Source organism: Telmatherina bonti (genome assembly GCF_933228915.1).
Source record: "Telmatherina bonti genome assembly, chromosome: 11".
Classification (NCBI taxonomy): Eukaryota; Metazoa; Chordata; class Actinopteri; order Atheriniformes; family Telmatherinidae; genus Telmatherina; species Telmatherina bonti.
In genome coordinates, this window is record NC_136629.1 from 30,351,898 (window position 1) to 30,378,694 (window position 26,797).

The 26,797-nt window shown below is 38.2% G+C and overlaps 1 protein-coding gene across 1 annotated transcript; it reads left to right on the forward strand.

Moving 5' to 3' along the window:
- The first annotated feature begins 1,428 nt into the window (after nucleotides 1–1,428).
- Nucleotides 1,429–6,656, forward strand: ikzf5 (IKAROS family zinc finger 5). The gene is made up of 4 exons (XM_079248863.1): nucleotides 1,429–1,793; nucleotides 1,997–2,160; nucleotides 3,041–3,214; nucleotides 3,907–6,656. Exons 2-4 carry the CDS (start codon nucleotides 2,028–2,030, stop codon nucleotides 4,869–4,871), a joined length of 1,272 nt encoding a protein of 423 aa, XP_079104989.1. The 5' UTR covers nucleotides 1,429–1,793; nucleotides 1,997–2,027; the 3' UTR covers nucleotides 4,872–6,656.
- The last annotated feature ends 20,141 nt before the right edge of the window (nucleotides 6,657–26,797 follow it).

Sequence of the window (26,797 nt, forward strand, 5' to 3'; positions counted from 1 at the left end):
AGATGAAACAGACTGCATCAGACAAAACCTCAACACAAAAATGGTCCCAAATTGTGTCGTGTTGAGCTATGTTCTCGCAGTATGTCAGAACTACTTGTGTCTCCTCTGTTAAGCGCCACAGGGAGTGCTTTAGCAACACTGAGATGTTATTTCACCACTGGTGTGTGTGCACCATCTAGTGTCCAGATTGTTCCACTGGATTTACATCCATGACCATATGATAGCAACTCCACATGGAAATGCTTGCACTGCTCAGAAATGTTTTTGCAATGGTAAAATATTTCTTTTTCTCAAATGTCATACAAACAAGCCCAGTTGTTGTAAAGAATACAGTGAAGATAGGTAGATAAACTCTAGGGTCAATGCTAAATGAGCGACTCGTGTTACAAAGTCAAGAGATCCCTCACAGCAGGTTTACATTACTGCTGTAATACTCTTGCTTTGACAGTAGCGGTTGTAATGCAGTAAAAGGATACAGTGGCCTCTCTCTAATTGGTCATTTATCATCTTCTCCTCAGTGGTTTTCCTACAAGTTTGACACAAATGGGGCAATGTGATCTCCACCACAAGCTTACTGGTAAATTATTGATTGTAATAAAACATGAATGAATGAGTCAATAGCTTTCGAAAGTATTGTAATTGTTGTGCTTCATTTGCCACCTGAGCATAATTATAACCGGTATGTCCAGTAGTGTGTCATGTCACAGACATGACCAGGCAGACTATTTGTTAAATTCATAAGTTGGTGGTGAGAGATGGGTTGTTCACATACTACATATTTCAGAATAAATGGCACTTTCTTTTTGTAATAGCTAATATTATGGCACTTTCTTTTTGTAATAGCTAATATTATATAGGCTGATGGTTTCAAAACATTTCTTCTGTTTCTTTTACAAACAATAAGACTGCATCAGTATCAGCTGTAAGTCATATACCTAATGAATAATAGATTCTGAATAAGCGCCATCAGTTAAAAGTTGATAGACAAGAATTTTATTTACTTTTTGCCCTGAAACTAAGTTCAAAAGACAATTATTTTAGTATTATATTGGTGCTAAAACTAAGCATGCAACACTATTTGCTTGAGAGTCTATAGAAAACAGTTTACTATTTTCAGGGCTAAAAAAATAGTTTTTTGTTTTTTGTTTGGGTTTTTTTTTTTTTTTTTTTTTTGTCTGATTTGCTTTTTATGTCTGTCAATATTGATCTTAACAACGTAAGATGATCTTATATGGTCCTTTACATTGTATCAATTACTACTTTAACCGCAACTTCAACACCGGAACCCTTCGTAGCATGCGTGTTGTAGTTTCGGAGGGACGGGTTTTCTCGACGCACATAAAATGAACTTTGACTCCATCGAGTAGTTAATTGTTTTGATTGAGCCGGTTGGCTTTTTCAACAAGTCTGTTTAATTCAATAGAAATATTAAATTCCGACGAAGCTAGAATAATAATTAAACTAATTACGCATTAGGCTACATTCGGTGATGTTTCTGACTAGAATGGTTTCTACTGGATAAGCTAACGTTAGCTGTCTGGTTAACGTTGCGCACGTAGCGTGGGAACAGCATGATGGTGGTCGAGAGCTGCGTGTAGCATAAAGTCTATACAGTCTAGTTTATACATTCTATGGTGTAGAAGCGACCGAGCAGACTGCAGATCGCGCCGATTTCCTGCTTGCCAATCATTGTTGTGCACGGTTGTCTTGTCTTTGTGTGTGACTGCCTTCTAAACCGTCTTTTAAACCATTGAAAACTGGCTACACTTATCTTGGTCTTGATCTTCAAAAAGGTAAATATCAGTCTCTAAAATCTGCTAGCTAACATTAATTACACTGATATTGCAGCTCTTTTTAAGTTGGTGTCAATACATGATTTTTTTCTGTCATGTTTTAGCCATATTGTAAATACATTTCACGTCCATTTTTTGAATTATATTAAACACGCCTTCGTAATTGTGTTCACTATAGTATGACGTGTCTGAATGTATTTTAGGATACAGTTGCATCACTTTCACTCTCATCCAATGGGGGAGGAAAAGCCGGACACGCTGGATTTTGTGAAGGATTTTCAGGAGTATCTGAGCCAGCAGACTCAGCATGTCAACATGATTTCAGGCTCTGTCAGCGGCGTCAAGGAGGCGGACGAGCTGCCAGCAGGTAATCAGTTGTTTCTCATTTGCTGCGTAAAAAGGTGTCTTATGCTTTATGAGTACTCTTATGAAAGGCAGTATCTGCCTATAGGTCTGTAGAATGTCATTGTTGAATTCCAGAGAATGTATTCACTCAGTCAGTCATTCATTCATCTATCTATTCATTCATTCATTTATTAGATCAAAGATGATTAAGACCTATTTTAATCAGTTTAAAGCAGCTTTGCCAACTATAAGAGCTTTTTACCAACACTGGATAAGACATATTTTATCATTCTTTTATGTATTTATTATGCATTTAGCTGTTAAAGGTATTTCTGCAAGTGAAATTTTGATGACTGTGGGAATATAGTTGAAACAAAATATAGTTTAAAGGAAATAAGTTATCATATGTGTGTTGTAATATATATATATATATACATAAATATATACACAATATAACTGGTATGTTGCCAACACAACATTTTCCCATCCTAAGAATGGGAACAGCTGATTAGATCAAGAGAAGAAAATGCATTTACAGTGTTGCTAATGCATAGTGTCTTAGTCCTTGTAATGTATTTGCTGCATTTGCGAGATGCAGATTAGTAATAGCAAGGTTGCAAGTGCAAGACATGCTCGGCTCATTTCTTTCCTTATAGTTAATCAAATTAAAATGGTGTAATGTTGACTATTCTTACTTTTGCTGGTGACCATAGTCACTATTACCATTTCTTTTCGCAGCAGAAAAATGTTGGGATCATTGTTATTTAATGACTATTTTAAAGCAAGGTCTTGTTTGGTTTTTTGTAATAGCAGTTTGATAATCAAGTTAAATCAGAGTTTGCATATTGCTTTGCTCCAGTTTGTGTCTTTACAATGACTCCTGCTAATATTGCTGCCTGCAGACTGCAGTCAGAATGGGTTGGATCACCCCTCGGTGGACATGTCATTGGAGGACAGCTCAGGGATCTTGGTGGATGGTTTTGAGAGGACCTATGATGGCAAACTCAAATGTCGCTACTGCAACTATGCCACCAGAGGCACAGCACGACTCATTGAACATATCCGGATTCACACAGGTGAGTGTTTTCTAATCAATATTTAAGATTCTTTATCTTTTTTTGTACCGGTACGTGGCAATAGAAACAACATCGCAACATGAGTGTTTTTTTTTCCCAATACATTTATTGTCCTTATTGATTTGTCCTGGTATTTAAGTATTTGCAGTGTTGTGCACATTACTTAAAAAAAAGTCAATAAAGATAGTTTTAACTTACGTATTTTTAAAAGTAACTGAGTTAGTAGCAAAGTTACAGCATTATAAGAATAATTAATTACTTGGAAAAGTAATTATTCTGTTAACTTTTCTTAAAAAGTAACAGAATATTTAACAGAACTTAATATCCATTGATTCATTGATGCTTTATTCTTAGCTTTAACTCAGTCACAACAGAACATGGCAACCCTTCTTCTACTCTTTGACTCTAACCATGTCACACTGCTTCCTCTCCACTAGTACTACAATATAGTCCCAATAAATGTGAAACTTCTGTTCAACAAAATAAATCTCATCTTAGAGTAGTAACAGTAACAGTATTGTAATAATAGGAGTAATTGGATGACCTGTTACTGAAAAAAGTAACAATTTTCTTTAACACTGATACTCCCATCTGCCATATCCCTCTTTTTTTTTTTTTTACTGTTTTGGAAACACTGCACCTGCAAAATTTTATTCAGTCTGTTTTTTTATGTTTTGTCTTTTTTCAAACAGGAGAGAAACCGCACCGTTGCCATCTGTGCCCATTTGCTTCGGCCTACGAGCGCCACTTGGAGGCCCACATGCGCTCACACACTGGCGAGAAGCCTTACAAGTGTGAGCTTTGCACCTTCCGCTGCAGCGATCGTAGCAATCTGTCACACCATCGACGCAGACGTCATAAACTCTTGCCAATGAAAGGTGCTCGGTCACTTTCCCATAAGAAGATGCTGAGCGTTTTACAGAAAAAAGCCAGCTCCCTAGGTTATGGTCGACGCCTCCTCATCAACTTTAGCCCCCCTTCTATGGTGGTGCACAAGGCTGACAATGTGAGTGATTTCTCCCATGAGCTGCCCCACTTACGTCAGGAAACATACGATAGTCAAAGTCGAGCAGTTGAAGAAGGACTGTCCACAAATCAAAATCACCATCACCATGATATGGTCATGGATAACCCCCTCAATCAGCTGTCCACCCTTGCAGGCCAGTTGGCCAGTCTCCCTTCAGAGTCCCAGGCCCAGACTCAACCTCCCATGTCTCCTGGAGCAGAGTCTGTCGTGGATGAGAAGCCCTTCCTCATCCAGCAGCCGCACCCTGCTACAGATCCTGTAGCTGTTACAGCCAGCATGGCTCATGCTTCTTCCTCATCCCCAATTACCCCAGAGCCCCGGGCTCCACCACACAGTAACTGCAGTCCTGGAAGTGGACCATGCAGTGAGCACAGTGGGCACACCAGTACTCCTAGCATTTCAAACAGCCAACCCAGCACACCAGCCCCAGGCCTGTCTGCACCACTTCAAGACCCCCACATGCTACATCACTGCCAGCACTGTGACATCTACTTCCCTGACAACATTCTCTACACCATCCACATGGGATGCCATGGCTATGAAAATCCATTCCAGTGCAACATCTGTGGCCACAAATGCAAGAGCAAGTATGACTTTGCCTGCCACTTTGCACGCGGACAGCACAAGTAATGACTGTTCAAGAGAAGAACTGTTAACAGACAGCTTTGTTTAGTTCTCTAGTCATTTTATTTATTGATATTTCACTTGGCCTTTATGTAGCTCAGTTATTAAAAGCTATACTTACAAAAGAAAATGTCAGCATTAAGATATTTTCATTTAGCATATTTAAAGGTGCCCATTTCAGTGTATTACAAAAGCATTGATCAGTGTTTTGGACGGGTTGATAATTTATTTGTGGTGGTTTAGGCAGTCACATTCCCATACTCTCCTAAATTATATAATTCCTGTCCCCACTTGGCTAAACTAGAGAACACAAAGGTTGTAAGTAGCTAAATTTATAATCATGGATAAAGTTGATTTTCATTTTGGAAATAGTTTGAAATTAGGGGAACAACTGATACTGTAAATGGAGCATATTTGTAGGTTCCCTTAAATATGTTTATTCAACATACATGCCAACATTTAAGGGATAAGACAATAAAGATTGCTGATTGTTTCCAGAGAAGTGGTAATAGTTGCTCTTCATATGTTTAAAGGCATGTTCACAAACAGTTGCTTAACACTATATATTAATTGATTTAATCCCTATAAAAATTATGTTACAAGTTGGGAAAGCTCAACTGACTTTCTGAAACTCACCAACAACACATTTGTTTTGAAAAATACAAACTACATTCATGCAGCGTAAATAAGTCAGTGCCACATATAAATTCCTAACGCTCCTAGACTTTATCTACTTATTGCTCTGACGACATTGCTGCAGAGTGAAACTGTTGGCCTTGAGTGATCTCATTTAAGCCTTGTTGAAATTATTTTAGTGCGTGGTGCATTACTACTTTCTTTGCAGTGCCTGACATAGTCACTTTCTTGTGTTCTGTTTGGAGAGGACTGTTATTTAGATATAAATAGAGATTATTATAGTATACTTTTCTTACTTCAGCAACCTGACCCAGAACCTTATGGAGAAAGTTTGGTCATTGTACGTTTACCGTCGGAGCCATTGTTTTGTTTTTTTGTTTTTTTTTTGTATGTTTTGTTTAAAGATTTTTGGCCAAAATTTTGTTTAATAAATGCTGCTAGTTAAAAAAAAAAAAAAAAACGAGTTTATGCCAGCTCGACTGTATAAATGGCTTCATCAGTGACACTTAGCCAAACTTTGGTAGTTTTTGGTCAGCAAACTGCTTTGTTGTCATTTCAGTGTCTCCACATAGTGCCCTAAATGGAGGGTAGTAACTCAGTTTGTTTAATGGGTTTTTATTTATCTACCTGCATCATGTCACATTCTCATCTTTTGATATTGTATGAAGTTGTTCTGATATCCAGTATCTGTGTTTAGGACAGAATCCCTCAGTCTTGTCCCCTACTGTAAAGACTTTCTCAGAATTGCCACGTAGCACCCGGATTGCCACTTTTTGGCCTTTGTGATAAATCATGCTGACATCCGTCAGTATTTTTCGGAATATTTACTGAATATTGTATTTTGAATGGTTGGTTAGATGTTCAATGTAAAGAAAGGAAGAAAAAAAAACATGTTCCAGTAAGACTGCTACTTTAGCAAAGTTGTCTTTTCTCATAGGCACTGTTGTCTGTTGCTTAGCAACATGTGTAAGTATATACTACATGTTTTTAGAAACGTCTTCTTATTACCAAATGTACCAATAATGGGGACATCCAGTAATGGCTGCCTTATGTTCTCTGTGTTGTTGATTCATTGATGGTGGTGAATGTTTGAGCCTTCTGGGGATCACGTCTCCCAAGATGAGATGGCAAATCATTTTATTGGTGAGATGGATTAATCTAACTAATTTATAAGTAAAAATTTTTCTAACCTAGCCTTTGGTTTTTTTGTTTGTTTTTTTTACTCAAGAATATTAATAAAAAACAGCAATATTTAATGTTTGCTTGTGAGTTTTGCTTAATTAAGTGCACAAACACAGACAATCTTTTGATGATTCATTTAGTCAGGTAGTAAGACAAAAAGGAAAGTAGTATAATTGAGTAAAGAAATTACAACAACGGGAAGTTGATTGGAGCAGATCACTGCAGTTTTGAGTGGATCCTCGTTCTGATTTTTACTCCCCTTCTACTTTTTTTTCAGTCTGCAAACAACAGAAAAACATCTGATTTTAATGTGTTCTTAAGATCATGTCTTTTTTCGAGCATACAAAATATTTTTCAGTGTTCATATCAGAGCTACATTGAAAGGATTTCTGACCTTTGAGTTTAATGGGACCAACAACCAAGGTTTGGATGTTGTGTTCTGAGGACACATCTCTTGCAATTTCATTGCAACCACGATTGCAACGAGAATTGCCGTCCGATGCAGGACATATCAGAACCTTGCAGTGGATATACACTGTATCTGTCGCCCTTAGGAACCAGAAGGCCTTAAATGTGAAACGGGCCAAGGATTCGATGCCACCACTTATAGGCTGGTATGTGGTATCAACATGACACCTAAGAGTAAAAACAGAATTATCTTCCTGCTTAAAGAGAAAACGGGTCCGTGAAGCCAGTGTCACATTTTCATCGTACCCATCACGAACCAAGTAGTGAGATCTGGAATGGAAATCAGTGGGCGATGATGAGGCCACACAGGTGTCCAAAGAGAGGGTGAGGGCGCTGTCATGTCCATTCAAGTCCACTTGGACATACAAGTCCTGGTTGACCGCTACCTCATAAGGAACTTCAGTCACCTATGTATGAAAGATAAATGTCAACATCATATTTTAAACAGGCATTTTCCTCTAAGTCATGCTTTAACCCAAAAACACACCTTGTTGTAGAAACTGCCTGATGTGTAGAAAGCCATGCTGGTATTATGTCTGCCTAAACCAGTGATCTTGTCAGAACTCTTATAAATATACATCATCTGGGCCGTTAAGTCTTGCTCCATAAAACAGGAAACATTAATCTCGAGGGGAGACTGACGCGTGATCTCGCCGCTGTGGGAGGGGAAGGCATGGATGGTGTTGGTGTACACAAATCTGCCATTATCGACCTGTTCAATTTAAAAGAGAGTAAAAATAAATGTGTGCATATGCATCTCTAACAACACAACCGTTTTTATGATAATTGTTAGAAAAAGCTCAGCATTGCTAATGTTTTCCAGAAAGTATTGAGTTGTTTACCTTTCTAATGTTGCCACAGGTGTTCAGAGGGAAGTTGAAGACAATTTGGTTTGTTGATAGTTGTGGTGTGCAGTGTGGATCATTCAAAAACAAACTGGGGTTGTCATAGCCCAGAGAGGACAAATAAGTTTTCTCAATCACGATGTTCATTCTGTCCGAGGAGCAGTCCACACGACCTGGGACAGATGATGTTTACCAGGGGTGGGAAATCAAATTGAAAAAATCAAATATTGGGATTTTTTTTTTGCTTCACAATTTTAAAATTTATGTTTTTTTGTTTAATTTTTTTTCCAAATAAATACAAATAATCCATCAAAAACATATATTTTTACTTGTCTTCTTTCCCCAAATATCCTGAATGTACAGACAAAGTTTACAATATTTGCATCTTCACATTTCCTTTCTTTCTTTCATACCACTACTCCATTACTATGATACACTATAGTCACTACATATATGTGACAAAATATAGTCACATTTGCAGGAGTTCTTGTATGTTTTTAAAAAGATTAGAAAACCACAAACTGCCATGACTGACTTAAGCTTTTATCAAGAGTAAAACTAATCAGTTCAACTTTCGAGCACTGCTTCCTTTGTGTAAATATTTTATTCTACAAGATAATGATTGTAGTGTTCTGTATATAATTTCTGTCTGTAGATAATATGGTCATGGTATACTGGTCATTTTCATAATTTGCCCATTTTCATTACTCACCGCTTGTATGTGAATGCCAGGAATATTCTTTGGTTATATGCCGCTCTGAGTTGCCAGTCGTAGGCAATTTCATGGTTGTTGTTGGGGTACTCTGGACTGGAAAAGATCCCTGTGCCAAACACAGAACCTCCACATGCAAAGAATTATTTTTTAAAAAGTAATTGTTATAGTAACTTTCTACTTTCTTGACCCTCCATCCATCCATCCATCCATCCATCCATCTCATCCCTATATATAACTGAACTATTGTCTCTGGTTGGTTGATGATTGGTTGGTATTTGTGCAAAATTATCTTCACAGTGACCTACCTTCTATTCTGTAGTCAGTGTATTCTTAAGTTCTTTATGTAACCATTGCTGTTGGAGCTCACAGTTAAATTAAAGTTAAAAGAAGAAGAGGTGTTTTTGTGTGCATGTATCCAGAAGCCTGTCTCCAGTATTTTGTAAACATCATAGATGGTGAAGTCCACTAAATTATATTCAAGTCACCTAAACTACACCCAGTGCTGTGATGGACACACAAACACTTACAAAAAAGCCGCTTTGAGTGTAGAATACCAGATGTGATTTCATCATTGTCATATCATCATGTGTCTATTCTTCAAGTTACAGACAAGCAAGACAAAACTTCATCAGAAAGTGGACGATTAGGAGGTTTTTTTTTTCTTTCAGAGTTGTAAGTGTGCTTTGTGCTTCTGCATTTTAAGTTTTGTAAATAAGCACTTGTAATATTACAAGATTATAATGAACCTTGTAAACTAACACAAGAATGGCAGTAAGAGAGAAGGAAACTTGCAACCTATCTCTACCAAATATAACACACATACAAAGGTATGGTATTCCAACAACACTCAAAATGTGTCAGAAGTTGTGTGTGTGTTCACACACGCATCATGCAGAACATTCATTTACTCACGGCTACTGGACTGTACTTCAGTCAAATAGCCGGCCTGCCTGGTCTAATGTGCATAGTAAATCTGCTTTGTGTGGATAGCTGGAGAAGTAAAAACTGAACATTCTGCTATACCTGAAGGAAAAACATTAGGAAAACTAAAAGCAGTAGTTTGTCATAACTCTAACATAAAAGAGGGTAAGGCAAACCAACATAGACAATAAAGATACACTACACTGATATTTCTAGCCTATATGGTACCTAAAGAATTTGATTAATCTGGTTCTCCTGCCATAGTTGTCTGACATGACAGGTAGTGAGACGAACATGATACCATATCAGCGGTCATTTGAAAAAGAATTAAGGGAAGGGATCTTGTAGAATGTATAAGCAAGACTGTTATTATTTCAACAGAATATTCTCAAAAATGGTATAATAAGTAAAAAGTACCTTGAACTTTAGGTGTGGAGAGCACGCTCCAAAAGAACAAAAGTTCCAGCATTGTAAATCTATTCAGCTTCTGACCTGTTTCACACGTTGAATGCTGCAGCTTATATTGTCAGCAGTGGATTTTTGATGGCTAAAGAACTTCTCAAGAAATCTCAAAGTGCTAGATCACTCAGTCATCATCTTTCATGTGAAACACATGCCTCGTTAACTATAATGAACTGTGACTTGAAAAGGCTGTTCCTGTAAAACAGCAGTGTGAACGCTTGTTGCTTAGTGAATGCATTTAACTCTGCTGACAAGTGAAAATCTTGAGGAACACACCAAATGCTGAAGTGTTAGCAGAAAACTTTAGATATAAATCCTACATTGTAAACTTTAAAGATGTTATATGACATGAATTGACTGGTTACCAGTGGATTCCAACATATTTGTGTAACCTGAGGGGAAATATGCAAATTCAGTTGGGAAAACGGTGCAAAAAATTGACAATGGATGAACACAGCATAAATGATTAAATCAAAATGTATAACCATAGCTGTTTTAAAGTTTATGAAAGGTTAATAGTGTTGGTGATGGGTAATAAATGAATAAATGAAATGATAAACAAAAAATTGAGCAGGATATCAGAAGAAGAAGCTTTATTTTTCTGCCAGGCTTCATTGAGATATTGTAAATAAGATCAGTTTTTGTGCCCAAGTCCATTTCACATACAGGAGGCATCCAGTCAAATTGTACCTGCAGCTTCTTTCTAATGAATCGCCTTCCTTGTTTGGTTCATAGATATGGCACTGTAGTAATTGTCCCATCCTACTGTGCAAAAAGCCCTCCAGGCCACTTGCAACATCATCCAACTATTTGCTGTTGTCAGCCATTCCTTCCTTCAACTTGGCATTCAGCTCACTTTTAATCACCTCATTTAAGCAACCGAAACTGTTGTGGGGATTTCAGAATGGGATTTGAACCCTAGTAGCCCTTCTTTTGATGTTTTTGCTGCTGCTACACTGGGATGTAGCAGCCCTCCACAGCATGTCTTCTGATGAGGTTACACTGTAGGCATGTTGACCTCTCATTATGCTGCTTTTATCTGCTATAGAGTCCCTATCAAAAAAAAAAAAAGGAACAGGCGCTTTTAACCACTTTTAAACTGTATTGCCAAATGAGCCAAATGAGCCAAAATTTATTTCTGGCTTCACATTTCATGGCACAGACATTTGATGTTGACATTGCTTATTACTAACCCTTTAGGCGCCTGAGTTTCTAAAGTTTTAAGGCATATTTGAATAAACTCCTCCCCTCGCCCGTTACAGTGATGATTCACATGTCTGTATCTGGTGGAGAGTGGTAACATGTTGGAGCTTTTTTCCTGGAGATGTGGCCTGGTGCTTGTTGCAATTTTGTGAGCCACATAAAGATTTTTTAAAATTTTTTTTATCATGCCTGCATGAAGCATGACCACCACACTTGGAGCTTCATTCCCCTGATGACCAGCAGCTTCTATGTAAGGACTGGACATCCTCCTGCATCCTGCCAGATTTCTGTGTCGCCAACTGTGGGAAAGCACTCAAGCTTTGCTTATTGTTCATTTGTTTGACTAAGCCAGTAACTAGACTGTTTTGTCCTAGGGCTCCTGGACCTTTATACCTGATTTTAATGGATCACCTTGACCCAATTCTCATTTTGAAAACAATAAACCATATTCTGTCCCTTAAGCTGTTTGTTTGCTGATGCAGCCCCAAGGGGGACATGATTGTTCTCTGAGGGGCGCTCCCAAACCCGGTTAAATGCAGAGAGTTGAATCAGTAAGGGCATCTGGCGCAAAACATGCGCCAATTAAACTGTGCAATGATTCATAGTGGCAACCCCCTTAAGAGGGACAAGCCGAAAGGGGAACGACAGCAAGCTGCGTGCTTTGTCTCAACGTTCTCTTTACCTGAAATGTAATGCTTTTTAACCCTTTAAAGCCAAACATATCAAATTTGATACATCAAGTTTCTGAGACATTTTGCATCACACTTTAAAAATTTTCGACATACGACGTGTCAAAAAATGGTAAATACTTGTCAATTAAATGTCAGCATTCAGAAGTTTTCATTTAGTGTGTTTGAAGGTGTTTTTTTCAATTTGTTATAAAAGGGATGAATAGTAATGATACATCTCCTGATGCAAAGCCAGGGCACATCATCAGGTATGTATCCTGAGATCACTGGGTGTTTCGGGTCTCTCGAACATCAGACATCCTCCCTCAGGCGACTATGCTGAGGCTGATCAGGTCTGAGCATGTGCCCTGGCAGCTCACCCACTGATCAGTTCTTTTTATCCGGAACTATCTGGAGGCCTTTTCTGCTACCGATGTGCTGTTAGAGGTGGCTCTCGTCCTCCTTATGCCTGTCATGCAGTATAGAGCGATTGTCCTGCAAAGCCTCTGCATCCAACCTCCACAGATAAGCACCGAGCCTTCCATCCTCGCCTGTGGCGGTCGTTTTTATAACTCATGCTAAGATCCATTACATGGATCTCAATATTTTTCAGATTATTTACTGCATAATGTCTTCTGAAAAGTTGCGTATATGTTCAGTTTAAAAAGAAATAAAAGATAGTTGCTTGCTGCAATGCTGATAATTTAGACAAGTCGTCTTTTGCCTCACAATATGCTTTTCAAATTTAGCAAATTTACCAATAATGGGGACATCCAGTAATGGCTGCCTTCTCTTCTCTAGGCTGCTGATTCATTGTTAATGGTGAATGTTTAACCCTTGGCGATTGCAATCTCCAGAAGATGAGTTGACTAATTATTTTATTGTGAGATTAATTAATCGAACTAATTCATAAGTAGTGTTTTCTGACTTAGTCTTTGTTTTTTGTTTTCCTTTTTCTTTGTTTTTCTTTGTACCCAAGAACATAAATAAAAACAATAATATTTCCTGTTTGCTTGCAAGCTTGGCTTAATTGAGTACACAAACACAGATTGTCTTTTTATGATGCATTTTATCAAGTATAGAGACTAAAAGAAAAGTGATATATTTTTTTAATAATTCAGTAAAACAGTAAAGATAACAGGAAGTTCATTGGACAAGATCACAGCAGTGATGAGTTCAGCCTCCTTCTGGTTTTCATCCCCATTCTTCTTTTTTCTCAGTCTGCAAACAAAACAGAAAAAATTTGATCAAAATCATTTTTTTGAGGTCATGTCCTGTCTTCCTTTCAACCGACAAAATAATAATCAGTGTTCATATAGGAGCCACATTAAAATAATTTCTGACCTTTGAGTTTAATGGGACCCACAACCAGGGTTTGGCTGTCGTGTTCTGAGGACACGTCTCTGGCAGCACGTCGATTGCAGCCGCGGTGGCAGCGAGAATTGCCATCCGATGCAGGACATATCAGGACCTTGCATTGGATGTACACTGTATCTGTCGCCCTCAGGAACTGGAAGGCCTTAAATTTAAAACGGGCCAAGGATTCTGTGCCACTACTTATAGTCCAGTAGGTGTTATCAACCCGACATCTGAGTGTGAAACAGGGACAAATACATTCATGATTATTTAGAAAACTAGGACATGAGACCTGTGCAGGTCAGCTAATGAACTTGTGTTACTTATGCAGAAGTGAAAAATCAAAAAGACCCATTCTGATCTTACCCATCACGAGCCAAGTAGTAAGCTCTGGAATGGAAATCAGTGGGTGATGGTGAGGCCACACAGGTGTCCAGGAAGAGGATCAGGTCGCTATCACGTCCTTTCAGATCCACTTGGACATATAAGTCCTGGTTGAGTGCTACTTTATACGGAACTTCAGTCACCTGTGTGTGAATGCAAACTATAAGCATTGTTTTTCAAACAGAAAATTTCTCCAAAGTCTTACTTTCTTGACCCAAACATACCTTGTTTTCAAAGCTGTTGGACGTGTAGAGAGCCATGTTGGTAGTGTACCTACCTGAACCAGTGATGCTGTTGTTAGCACTGTTATGAACAACAAACATCATCTGGGCCGTTGAGTCCTGCTCCATGAAACAAAATACATTCATTCTGAGTGGAGACTGACGCGTGATCTCTTCGTCATTGGAAGCAAAGGCGTTGATGGTGTTGGTGTAGACAACTCTGCCATTCTCAAACTGTTCAATGTAGAAGATAGTCAAATCAAAATTTGTGTATGTGTCTGACAACACAATCATTTTTATTCAAGCTGTTAAAAATCAGCATTGTTAGTGCTACATAGGAAGTAATACGTTGTTTACCTTTCTAATGTTGCCACAGGTGTTCACAGGGAATTTGAAGACCACCTGGTATGTTGATAGTTGTGGTCTGCAGTGTGGATCATTCAGGAACAAACTGTGGCTATCATAGCCCAGAGAAGTCAGATAGGTTCTATCAATTACAATGTCCATCATGTCCGAGGAGCAGTCCACACGACCTGGGAGACATAGTCATGACCGTTTTAAAATTCCAGCATAAATTTCCATTATATTGACAGAAGATAATGGTTTGAGGTTCTCAATTATCATTTATTTTAGCCTCTGTAATGTAGCTCTAGAAGTTATTGGTCAATCTGTATGTTTTATTAAGCACAGTAAGCAGCAAATAGTTAGTCACAAATTAAAAATTAATTTCTGTTCCCCACAAGAAAAAAAAATCCTTTTTTTTTGTTGCTAGAATTTTCTTCTCACATAACACAGTATGGTCAAGATTTATTACATATGTTTAAACAATTGGATTGATTGATTGATTGATTGAAATCAGTACACATATGCTCACCTCCTACAAATGATTAAATGTCTCTAAATGAATAAAATATAATATGTAGAAGTTGAAGTGCCCTGATTTTTTTAGTCCTTAAACCCTTTACTTTTGGTTCAGATGTATCAATGATCACTGGTGCTTGGAGAGGTCACAGATTGGTTGCTATCTTCCTGTAAGTCTGCCCGGGGCAGCTGTGGCTATACAAATAGCTTACGATCACTGGGTGATCATCATGTTATTCATCCATCCATTATCTTAACTGCCTTCTCCAATTAAGGATCACAAGGAAGGTGGAACCTATCCCAGCAATCATTGGGCGAGAGGCAGAGTACACCCTGGACAGGTCGCCAGTCCATCACAGAGAAACAAACATCCACTCACTCCTAGGGACAATTTATGGTAACCAATTAACCTAACATGCATGTCTTTGAATGGTGGGAGGAAGCTGGAGTACCCGGACAGAACATACAAAAGGAGAACATGCAAACTCCACCACACCACCATTCACCCCCCCCCCCCCTAGAAGCGTGTACCTGAACTTGGTTTCAGAGAGCTTGTGAATTCCGCACTGAATCCTTGGTAGCTCACAGATACATCACTCTGGAAAACCACAGTCATGTAGTTGGATGAGGAGTAAAAACGGGTTTTGTTGTTGCTGTTGTTGCACACTTTCGCAAAAAAGCGTTGAGTTAACAGACGGCCCATCGTAGATTGAAATGTAGTCACAGCTGCAACAGCTCTCCAGCCTGGTTGTTAAAAAGATTATAAAAGCAACAACTTTTATGACTGATTGTAGTCTGTAGCGAAAAAAGTGAATCAGTGCAGTTTAATCTTTATGTTTTTGTAAATATATTTTAGTCTACAAAGTAATGATAGTCAAGTTCCATGTGTAATTTTTGTCATCCTGCATTCTCCCTTTTGGCTATTTGCATAATTCTGCTCATTTTTAGTTTTTTACTCACCTCAGGTATGTGAAATCCAGGAAGATTCTTTGGTCATTTGCAGTTTTGAGTTGCCACACACATTGAGCATTATTGGGGTACAAGTTTGGGAAGTTCGGGGTGGAAAAGTTTCCAGAATCGGACAGAAATTCCCCACATAACTCTTCAGATGGAGGAGTTTGAAACATATCTCTAATCATTACTATGTCTGTTGGTAGTGCACAGTGAGCTGTTTGAAACAGGAAAATGTTTCAGTTTTTGTTTTTCTTCATGTGAATTAGTTTTTATTCTCTCAAACTGATCATACTGTGTTGAGCTTTCCGTCTTTTGATACTTACAATTATAATCATGACAGCAGTTTTCAATGATTTCACAGAAGAATGAGCAGGAGCAATTTCCCAGGTCTCTTCCACAGTTGTTATGACATGAGGGCTGACCTGAGAGACACAGGTTATGGCTGTAATCACACATCAGGACCACCATTTTAAATCTAAGAATTCCATTTAAATGAGTTACAGCCTGAAAAGTGTTCATACCTGTTGTTTCTTGGGTAAAAGTACTTGTCGGACAGGAAACTGTGACAAAAAATAAAGATTTAGTGCTTAGAGAAACGAGGATAACCATTCATCCATCCATTTTCTTTACCACTAAGTCCAATTCACGGTTGCCGGAAGCTTTCCGTTCCAGCAATCATCAGCCAAGAAGCATGGTAACACATAACAGTTATTATCATTAGTATGATTATTTTCACTCTACTCTTTCCTCTCATTTCAGCTGCTTTTGCAATCTTGTTCTTTCAGTCACTACAACTCAGTAGGAAGTATAGATTCAGAGATCAACCAGTAAATCCAGTGCTTTGCCTTCTGGCTTAGCTCCCTCTTCACGAAGACAGAACGTTGCAGAGTCTGCATTACTGCAAACCACAGTACAACATTATTTCAATCTAATTTAATCCAATCTCATTCTCAACTGGAAACATAAATGATTACAGGTGTCAGGCATCATAAAATGGAAACGTTTAAAGAATGACAAATCTCTCAAAACTGTGAATGCATTTAATTACTCTCTATCACCACTTACCCTCATAGTCTGGACAACAGTCCCCTTTGAATAGACATAAAGCAGAGCAAGAGCAGTTTCCAACTTGGTATCCACAATTTGAAGCACAGGAGCCTCCTTCAGAAAGAATAGTTAAAATCACAGGAATAAAGTTAATAACTACTTTTATGCTTTATTTCTGTTTGTTTGTTTGTTATTACATCCCAGATGTAATTAAATTATTGCTTGTCATTGAGGAAAAATCCTCTTGATAGTGGCGTACCTTCCACTCTGAAGTTGGCACGGAATCCGGAGTAGGTCAAGCTACTGTCACTTCTGAAGTTCACAGTTAGGGAAGAACCAGTAGAAAAGAAGATGGTATTCCTACTTGTACAGTACGTTCCCAGAAGGCTGGGTCCAGAGTTATTTCCATCAAAGATGCGAATGTCATCAAAAGGGCACTCAACACTGGGACAGGCAAAAGTTAAAGAAAACTATTTAGAATTTAAAATATCAGACAACATGGGTGAATATTTTAGCTATCACATGTAAATATTCAGAGCAATCGCTTACTTCACTTTACTGAACTCCAGTCGAACAACTGGACTGTCTGTTGTAATATACCATGTACAATTTGCAAAATTTGGGTAGTCGTTTGGATGATTGGGGCTTTGAAAAGTCCCATTGCTGCCATACATGGATCCCCCACAGAGTGGATCTGATGCCAAATAGTAAGAAGAACAAAAGTAATACAATGTCAAATATCTAAGACAAAGAAGGTGACGCAAACCAAGGTAAGCATGTGAGATGCAATACATTTTTAATTGTTGAGGTAACTGAAGAATTTGATGCTTGTGGTTCAATTTCTATTGTTGTTTGACCTGAAGATCCAAAGCAGTCCAGAAAACAGAAAGCAACAGTTTTTCAAACCTCAAAAATAAAGAGGGTAAGGCAAGCCAACATAGACAACATAGACAATGTAAATACAACACAATAACATTTCAGATTCATACCTGAAAAAACTGGTGTTTCTGTGTTCATTTCCACAGTTGTCTGACCTGCAGTATTAGAAGACAAACAAAAAAAATATTAAAGAAAAAGTCCAAATCTGATGTTACAGGCTCCAATTTTTTAGAAATTACAAATGAAAATTGTAAGCCAAAAAGTAAATAAGTAATAAGTAAACTGCACCTTGTACTTTATGTGTGCAGAGCACACTGCAAAAGAACAGAAGTTTCCACATACTGAAACCGTTTCCTTCCCGCCTGCTTCACATACTGAAGACTGCACCTTATATACTCAGGAATCGACTTGTAGTAGCCCCAAGAAAGTTACTTGTCATGAAATGTAAAAATTCTATTTCACTCAGTCATCATCTTTCATGTGAAACACACTCCTGGTTAACTATAATAAACCTGAAAATGTTGTTCCCGTAAAAGAGCAGTGTGAATGCTCGTTTCCCAGTGAGTGCATTTAAACCTGCTGATGAAGTAAAGTTCATTATGAAAGTAGCTAGTGGTCAAATGCTGAAGTTTTAGCAGAAATAGCCTAAATGTCAGAAGGTAATTTATAGGAGGATATGTTATATACATAGCTCAATCTGGTTTGGTAAAGCATGTTTTTATTGGTCATTTAATGTTTAAATCATAGTCTTTTTCATAAAATGTCAAATGTATCAGTGTGGGTGCATGAGAAGGATGAAAAATTACATTAAAAAAGGAACAAAATAATATCAAAACATTGCAAATATAATAACAGCAGTTACAGTAAAATTAGCTATCTAATATTATATTATTATATATTAAAACTAACAAAAGCAAGCAACAGCTTAGATCAGTTAAACGTTTCTGTGCAAAAGAAACGTTTTGTATCCTGGATTTTAAAAATTCTACATTATGTGAAAGTTTAATCTCCGCCGACATTTTGTTCCTCTTCTTTGCATTATACGAGTTAAATGTGACCTTTCCAGGTTTAGTCTGGACTCTGGTTCTGGACTAGATGATCTGAATCCTTGGATTTAAGAGCTCTGCCAGGGTTATGTTCTCTTAACTTACCTTGAAGTTGAGCTAATTTTGAAGTACTTCTGAGCTGAGTCATGTATATGAAATTTCTTCTTTTGTAAAGAACATTTAAATGTACACAGTGCAGGGCTTTTAGTTATGTATGTTATGTCACATGGATTGATTAGTTCCAGGGGATTCCAACATTTATGAGCCCTGAAGGGAAAGCTGCAAATACTGTAATTCAGTTAGAGTCCAGAGGAATTTGAGAGTGGATGAATACAACATTAATGATTAGAAGACAATGAATGCATAGAAAGACTAGTCATGATAAAAATGACTTGTCATTAAGATGCTCATGTCTGATATTACATGAATGAATAAGAAGGACTTAATTAGGACCACTTGTTCCTCAATTAAGCATTAAAGTGTCTCTTTGGGATTGTGCTACCCTGTTACCATGTGATTTTCTGACATTAGCTGCTGAACACTTCTGAACAACAGTATGTTTGAAAACTGTCTGAGGATGTGAGAGGAGAGGATATTCTTCCTGAATTTTGTTGAAGCAGAATAGCAGAGTTCTTATAAAAACATTGATTATTATGCCCGTGATGGCAGCATGTAAAGGTCTGGTAACTTTCTTTTTTTCTCATTAGATATGTAAACACTTGAAAGATACACTTTATCATATTTCATATTTTTATTCGCTGGGTTGACAAGGGGTTAACTAACTGGATGCACACATTTAGTTAATTTGTTTTGTCACCTTGCTAATTTGGTTTATTTTGACACCTTGTCAATTTGCTTTCCTTTCAGTTAATATATTTTCCTTTTGGGTTGCCAGTTCCTGTTGGCAGTTCTCAAGTCTGTCAAGGAAAAGAGTCCTGGCTGCACTGGAGCTCCTTAAATCAGGCTGAGGCCTAATTGGGCAGAACCATCTTGCAGGAGGGAAGTGTAGGAGACGTTTAGGTTCTTCTATTGATTGTTTGTCAGTTGCGGTTTGCATTATTTAGGAATCTCAGATTGTTTAGTTTATTGTCTTAACAGGCTACATGCAGCACTATATTGATAAGTTTTAAGTTTGAATTTCCCATCGGGGATAAATAAAGTATCTTTGATTTGATTTGATTAAGTTTATGTTATAGTTGGTGTAGAGTATTGTTTTGTCCCCCCCTCGTGTGTCAAAATGGCCTGATCATCCAGTGCATATATATGTCTCTTGTGTGTCAGTAGAGCAGGTCAGTTAGTGTTTGAGTTCCTTATGTTAATGCCTATGTTGACATTTGTTTCTTTGACCTCTTTTATGGACCCAAAGTTATTGCACTAAAATATTTATTTTGATATTTTTTTTAAATAAATGCAGACATTATATTTTTCTAAAAAAATTCCTGGTGCTTCTCTGTTTTTTTTTCTTTTTCGGCTCAGTTCCTGACAATGCCTTAAATGGTTTAGCCTTCCACATTTAGCCATAGACAGATATGTTGTCAACATAATTAAGTCACCTCTCAAACAGCACACCAGTCCAAAAGCAGTCCACATGACAGTCTGTTATACTTCAATACCCCCTTCTCATGCTATGTTACTGCAAACACAGTGATAACATCCTCTACAACTTTCACAGGGGATTCCAGGGCTTTTAAAAGCACATCTGTGGCCACAAGTGCAAAAGCAGATATACCTTGGCCTGCCACTTCCCACACAGGCAACCCAAGTAATAGCCAAACAAGGAAAGAACATTCACCAAACTGGTTTGCATAATTCTATAGTAATTATTTTTATCAATCTTGCATGCTTTAATTTAGCCTAGCTATTAAAGTAGCACCATGTAACTATTCAACCTTAAAACTATCTGTTTCTGACTTATTTCATGGCTAAGGTATATTTATTCTGCATGTTCCTGGAGTTGTTGCATTGCAGCATCCCAAGGCTAAAAATCTGGTTTTCATAAAAATGTCACATAGCGGAGTTTGGTTTCACAGCGCCATCTCATACTCTGGCACCTGGATAACAACACATTTGTCGTTTTGGTTAGTTCAACAAAGTAGCACATGTGGATGTTATCAGAGGAAGAGGGTTAGACAAGAAAGATAGAAAGGGATGCCCAAAAGGTAAGACAAAAGTCAGCATCCTACTGATTTTTCCTGGCTGGAGAATGGATGGATGCCGAATAACCCATCATACGGTGCAGGTCACAGAGAAAATCTCCCAAAGCTTCTTTAAAACTGTACTTACACAGATTCCAGGTCTCTCATAAATCTTCTCGACCATTTCCTCACTTTGTTAATCAAAAACACATAGGTTACCAAATTCACAATAGTAGATAAAGTTTGTTTACACTTAACAATAATGGTACAAATCACACACTTAAAGTGGAACTATTATGTGCATTTCAGGCTAATTTATTTTTATCTCTGAGACCAGAAGGGCTGGGATTGATTGAGTTATTGTCACAAATCGCTTTATTTACTTCAGACCGACCCTCTCCGTAGGCTGTCAGATCAGCCTGTGGGCAAAACGAGTGGATTGAGACTCTTCTGCATTAAGCCCCGCCTCCTGCCACCCGCGCTACATCGGGAACGCGCACCACACCTGCTTTCGCCGTCATTGTAACATCTCATAAACAGAAGGATTAGGCTCATATGAACTCAATAAAAAACAAAATACAATGTCAACACATAGCATACAGCCCTACATGTTGGAACCTGAATCAGACCCTGAAAACGAAGTGGAAAACAGCAACCCACAGCAACGAATGCAGCAGGAAAACTCATCAGCCATCGTTCGAAATAACTTTATCCGACGTTTTCCACCCACCTGATGTATTTGTACATGTCCTTGTTAACCAGTAGAAGGTAACCAATCACCAAACTTTATCCCCCGGGACGTCACAAGGATTTCGAAGTAGAAAAAACTCTCTAAAACGACTCGTTTTTCATTGCCATGGAAACCGAACGGAGAGTGTGCTGGAACTCAAACTCAAACTCAAACTCAAACATGCGTTTAGGTGATAAAAAACAGTGCCGTTCACATGTCTGATGAGGATGTTACACTGTTACACTGTAGGAAGCTCAGAAAACTCGAAATACCATAATAGCACCCCTTTAAGTAATGTGTAACTCAGAAAGAACTAATGCATTAACTAATAAAGACTTTATCATGAATTCCTGTTGCTCATCATGAACTTATGATGATCTCAATGATGATTCATGTGATTACTTGACCCCTAATTAATCATCAGTTGGTGTACATTAGTTTACCATAAATTCATCAATATGTTGACGAATTTGCCTGTTTGGATACAAGTGTAAAATTTATTTGCCTGATACTTTTTTTTTTTCATTTTTATTTAATGCAAGACACACTCAAAGAAGTTTGCTTGGGTAAACCTGGACATGTAAAAGCACTTGAAGTGACTATTAGGGTTTTTAAATAACTGCATTAATGGTACTGGTATGGAAATTTTTTATATCGAATACATAGCTGCTTTAGAAAAAACAAAAAATAAATAAATAAACCTGCAATCAACCTTTATTAATAGTCACTGAAAGTGCTTTTACATATCCATGTTCACCCCTGGCACCAAAGGGCCAGGGGTGAACATGGATAAAGAAAGAAGAAAAAGGGGATAAAGATAAGGGGAAAATCTGTAAATGCCTGCCATAAATTCTCAACACTCCTGGTATTACATCGCTGGTTCAATCCTTGGCTGGGGAAGGCGGAAAGGCAGTGGCATTTCTGTGTGGAGTTTGCATGTTCTCCCTATGTATGCGGTACTCTGCGGGTATGCGGGTACTCTGGCTTCCTCCCACTGTCCAAAGACAAATGAATTGGTTACTCTAATATGCCCCTAGGCATGAGTGTAAGTGGTTGTTTGTTTCTGTGTGGCCCTGCAATGGACTGGCGAGCGGTCCAGGGCGTACCCTGCCCTTTGCCCAAAGACTGCTGGGATAGGCTCCAGCTTTCCCACAACCCTTCATTAGACTAAGCGTTTAGGAGAATGAATGATTTTATTTGAGCCCTGCTGAATTATTCCAGAGCTTGGTGCATTATTACTATTTCTTTGTGGTCACTATTCATTTTATTGTGTTCAATATTATTAGAATATCATTTTCTTACTTACCCAGAATTTTTTAGAAAAAGTTTGGTATTTGTAGTTTTACTCTAATAGTCATGGCAGTTTTTTGTCTGATTGGCCAAAGTTTTTGTTTTTTTTCCATAAATGCTGCTAAGAAAAAAGACAACATAACCCGTGAAACTTCAATCATCTGCTTTGATAATTGGAAATTTCTTCATGGTAGTAACCATTAGTTAGAAGGGTTTATCCTTTTAACTACTTCATGTCAATATCTAATGTTTTGTTATTGTATGAATTTATTTTGACACCAGTATCTCTGTGTTATGGACAGAATCAACAAGTCTTGTGTTGCCACGTTTAGCTTGTATTATATATCACCATTGAGATTATTCCCATGGAGTGTTTTTATATATAATTATTGTGCATTGTATTGTAAATTGTTGTGTAGACGTTTGGTGTGAGAGAAAAACAAACTGAAACATGTTGCAGTAAATCTTCTTTTACAAGGTCATCGTTTGTCCGGGTCTGTCGCTTGGCAACATGTCAATAGTGTTTTTCGAGGAGCCTCTTTGTTACCAAATTTACCAGTACTGAGGACATCCAGTAATAGCTGCTTTATGTTCTCTGTGTTGCTGATTCATAGTGGTTAATGGATAAGCCCTGTGGTGATCACGATCTCCCTGAGCTGATACTACCAAATCATTTTATTCTGAGATGTTTTGATCTAACTGATTAATAAGTAGTGTTTTCTAACTTAATCTTTGTCTTTGGTTTTACTTTTTCTTCGTACACAAAAATCAGTTCTATTTCATGTTTTGCTTGTGAGTTTGACTTAATTAAGCAACCAAATGCAGATTGTCTATTGATGATGCATTTAATCAGGTAATAACACAGAAAGGAAAACAGTACATTCAGCAAATCAGTGAAAAGAAAAGGAAGTTGATTGGAGAAGGTCATTGCCATTTTGGGTTAGGCCTTGTTCTGCCTTTCATCTTCCTTCTCTTTTTTCTCCAGTTCTGAAAATGAAACAGAAAACATCTGATTTTTTTTTTTTTCTTTTCGGGGGGGGGGGGGGGGGGAAATCTTCTCTTCTGTTTCTTCCAGCCAACAGAATTCAGATGGGAGCCACACTGAAATGATTTCTTACCTTTGAGTTTAATGGGACCCACAACCACGGTTTGGCTGTTGTGTTCTGAGGACACGTCTCTGGCAGCACGTCCATTGCAACCACGGCGGCAGCGAGAATTGCCATCTGATGCGGGACATATCAGGACCTTGCATTGGATGTACACTGTATCTGTCGCCCTCAGGAACTGGAAGGCTTTAAATGAGAAACGGGCCAAGGATGCGGTGCCGCTACTTATAGGCCAGTAGGTGTTATCAACACGACATCTGAGTGTGACACAGGGACAAATAATGTATATTTAAATAGAAAATGGGCACATAAGTCCAGTATGCATCAATCAGTTCACCAGTGCTACTTGTACACAGCTGAAGAACAAATCAATGAGGCATTTAATCTTACCCATCACGGACTAAGTAGTGAGCTCTGGAATGAAAATCAAACGGTGATGGTGAGGCCACACAGGTGTCCAAAAAGAGGATAATGGCACTATCACGTCTTTTCAGGTCCACTTGGACATATAAATCCTGGTTGAGTGCTACCTCATATGGAACTTCAGTCACCTGTGTGTGAATGCAAAATATCAGCATAGTTTTTCGAACAGAAGTTTCCTTGAAAGTCGTACTCTCGCTACCCAAACACACCTTGTTGTAGAAGCTGCTGGACGTGTAGAAAGCCATGCTGGTATTGTATCTGCCTGAACCAGTGATGCTGCTGTTCGAATCATGATGAATAACAAATATGATCTGGGATACTGAGTCTTGCTCCATGAGACAGGCCACATTCATCTTGAGGTGAGATTGCCGAGTAATCTCTCCATTGTCAGAGGGGTAGGCACGGACATTGTTGGTGTACACAATTCTGCCATTATCAAACTGTTGGATGTACAAGAAAATATAACAGGAACAATATGTATATCTGTAAATTCATAATTGTTGTAAAAATGTTCATATTTTGTGATTATTTTTCAGAAAGTGATTGTGTTGTCTACCTTTCTAATGTTGCCACAGGTGTTGAGGGGGAAGCTGAAGACCACCTGGTATGCGGACACCTGGGGTCTGCAGTGTGGATCATCCAGGAACAAACTGTGACCATCATAGCCCAGAGAGTTCAGATAGGTTCTCTCAATTACAATGTTCATGTTGTTTGAAGAGCAGTCCACTCGACCTATAGAGGTGGTGTGGACACTTTAAGCTTAAATACATAAAAAGATGAGGGTAGATAATAGCAAAAGATGCTCAGTGATGAAAATGCCTCTGTAGTGTGATGCTCAAATAATGACTCAAAAGATATATGTGCACTACACTGATGATTTGACAGAAATCATGGAGCAGATATTTATGATATTCACTCAAAAAAATTTTGTGTTGCCAAATTTTCCTCCTGTCGTGGCACATTAAGGTTAAGATTTGTTACTTTGTTGAAACAACTGGGTTAGTTGCTGTGAGGATTGGTACAGATACTGTATACATCTCTCTCTACTGATCCACTGACCTGAAAAGGAGAGGATGCAAAATGTGGAGGTTAAAATACCCTAACTTTTTGGTGCAAAAATGTAGGACAGCTCAGACCGCAAGAAACCTTTAGAGACAAATTAAGGAACAGTCCAAGCTTAAAACTCTGCATTCTGGACTCATTTGATAGTACAGTAGCATCTATAATGAGCATTTCTGCAGCTGTTGCTACCCAACAGCATTCAGAGGCTGGGAAACTGCACTATGCAACTTTTTTTTTTTGCAGTCAACCCTTGCTTCACATAATACCAAATGGTTATAAACACACCAGCAGTTTTGAATGCATTCCTTGACTGATTCAGCAAAGTAACTCAAGAAGACCTTATCAGAGTAATAAACGGAAAAGAAATAGAGAAAGAGAGTCAAGATTAGACTGTCTTGCTGGGTGAAGAGAAATCCTAATACAGGTAGGATGCAAGATGGATGCCAAATTAAGCCTGTTACATACTCCGCCAAAAGTGAGAACATTTTTCTTGTTCCCAAGGCCGCTAGAACCAAAGGAATTTAGTCTTGTTTTTACAGACGTGTTTGGGGTCATCTTGTGGCTTGTTCCTAACACATTCACAGAGCAGAACATTTTTCCTGAGGGGTTCTGAGACGTGTTGTGTGATTTGTTGGACATTTTGAGGTGGGTGAGTCTAAAGCAAAAGCTTGTTCTTGCAGCCTCAAAAACAAGAACAAAATGTTAGCAGAGTATAATAGAAGCTTTAGCCATTGACAGAGGTTGCACCGCTGGGAAAACTGCAAAAGTTCTGTCGTGTCTTTAACATATGTCATAAAATTCAGAACAAAATGTTTCATGCCTGCAGTAAATTTCAGTTCCTTGGGTTATGCTGAATGTAATTCACATCATCATCTCAAGGCACTTTACAGACAATTCACTGTTATCCAGTCAGTTTTCATCCAATTCAATTCATGGTAATAGTCAAGAAAGAAAAACCAGAGATTGCATTGAATTTTGACTTGGACTCAATCCCCATCCTGAGCATGCATGGGATGGTGAGAGACCAGCAGGCACTGCAAGGGAGAATCTAACTACCTGAGTTGGGTTTCAGAGAGCTCATGAACTCCGCACTGAATCCTCGGCTGACCACGGAACTGTCACTCCGGAAGACCACAGTCATGTAGTTGGAAGAGGAGTAAAAAGTTTTCAGGGTGTTGTTGTAGCACACTTTTCCCAAATACCCTGAGTTAACAGACGGCCCATCGTAGACTGAAATGTAGTCACAGCCGCAGCAGTTCTCCAGTCTGTTTGTGAAAAAGATTATAAAAACACAAACTGTTATTATTCTTGATAAATATTTTGTTTCATAAGATGTTG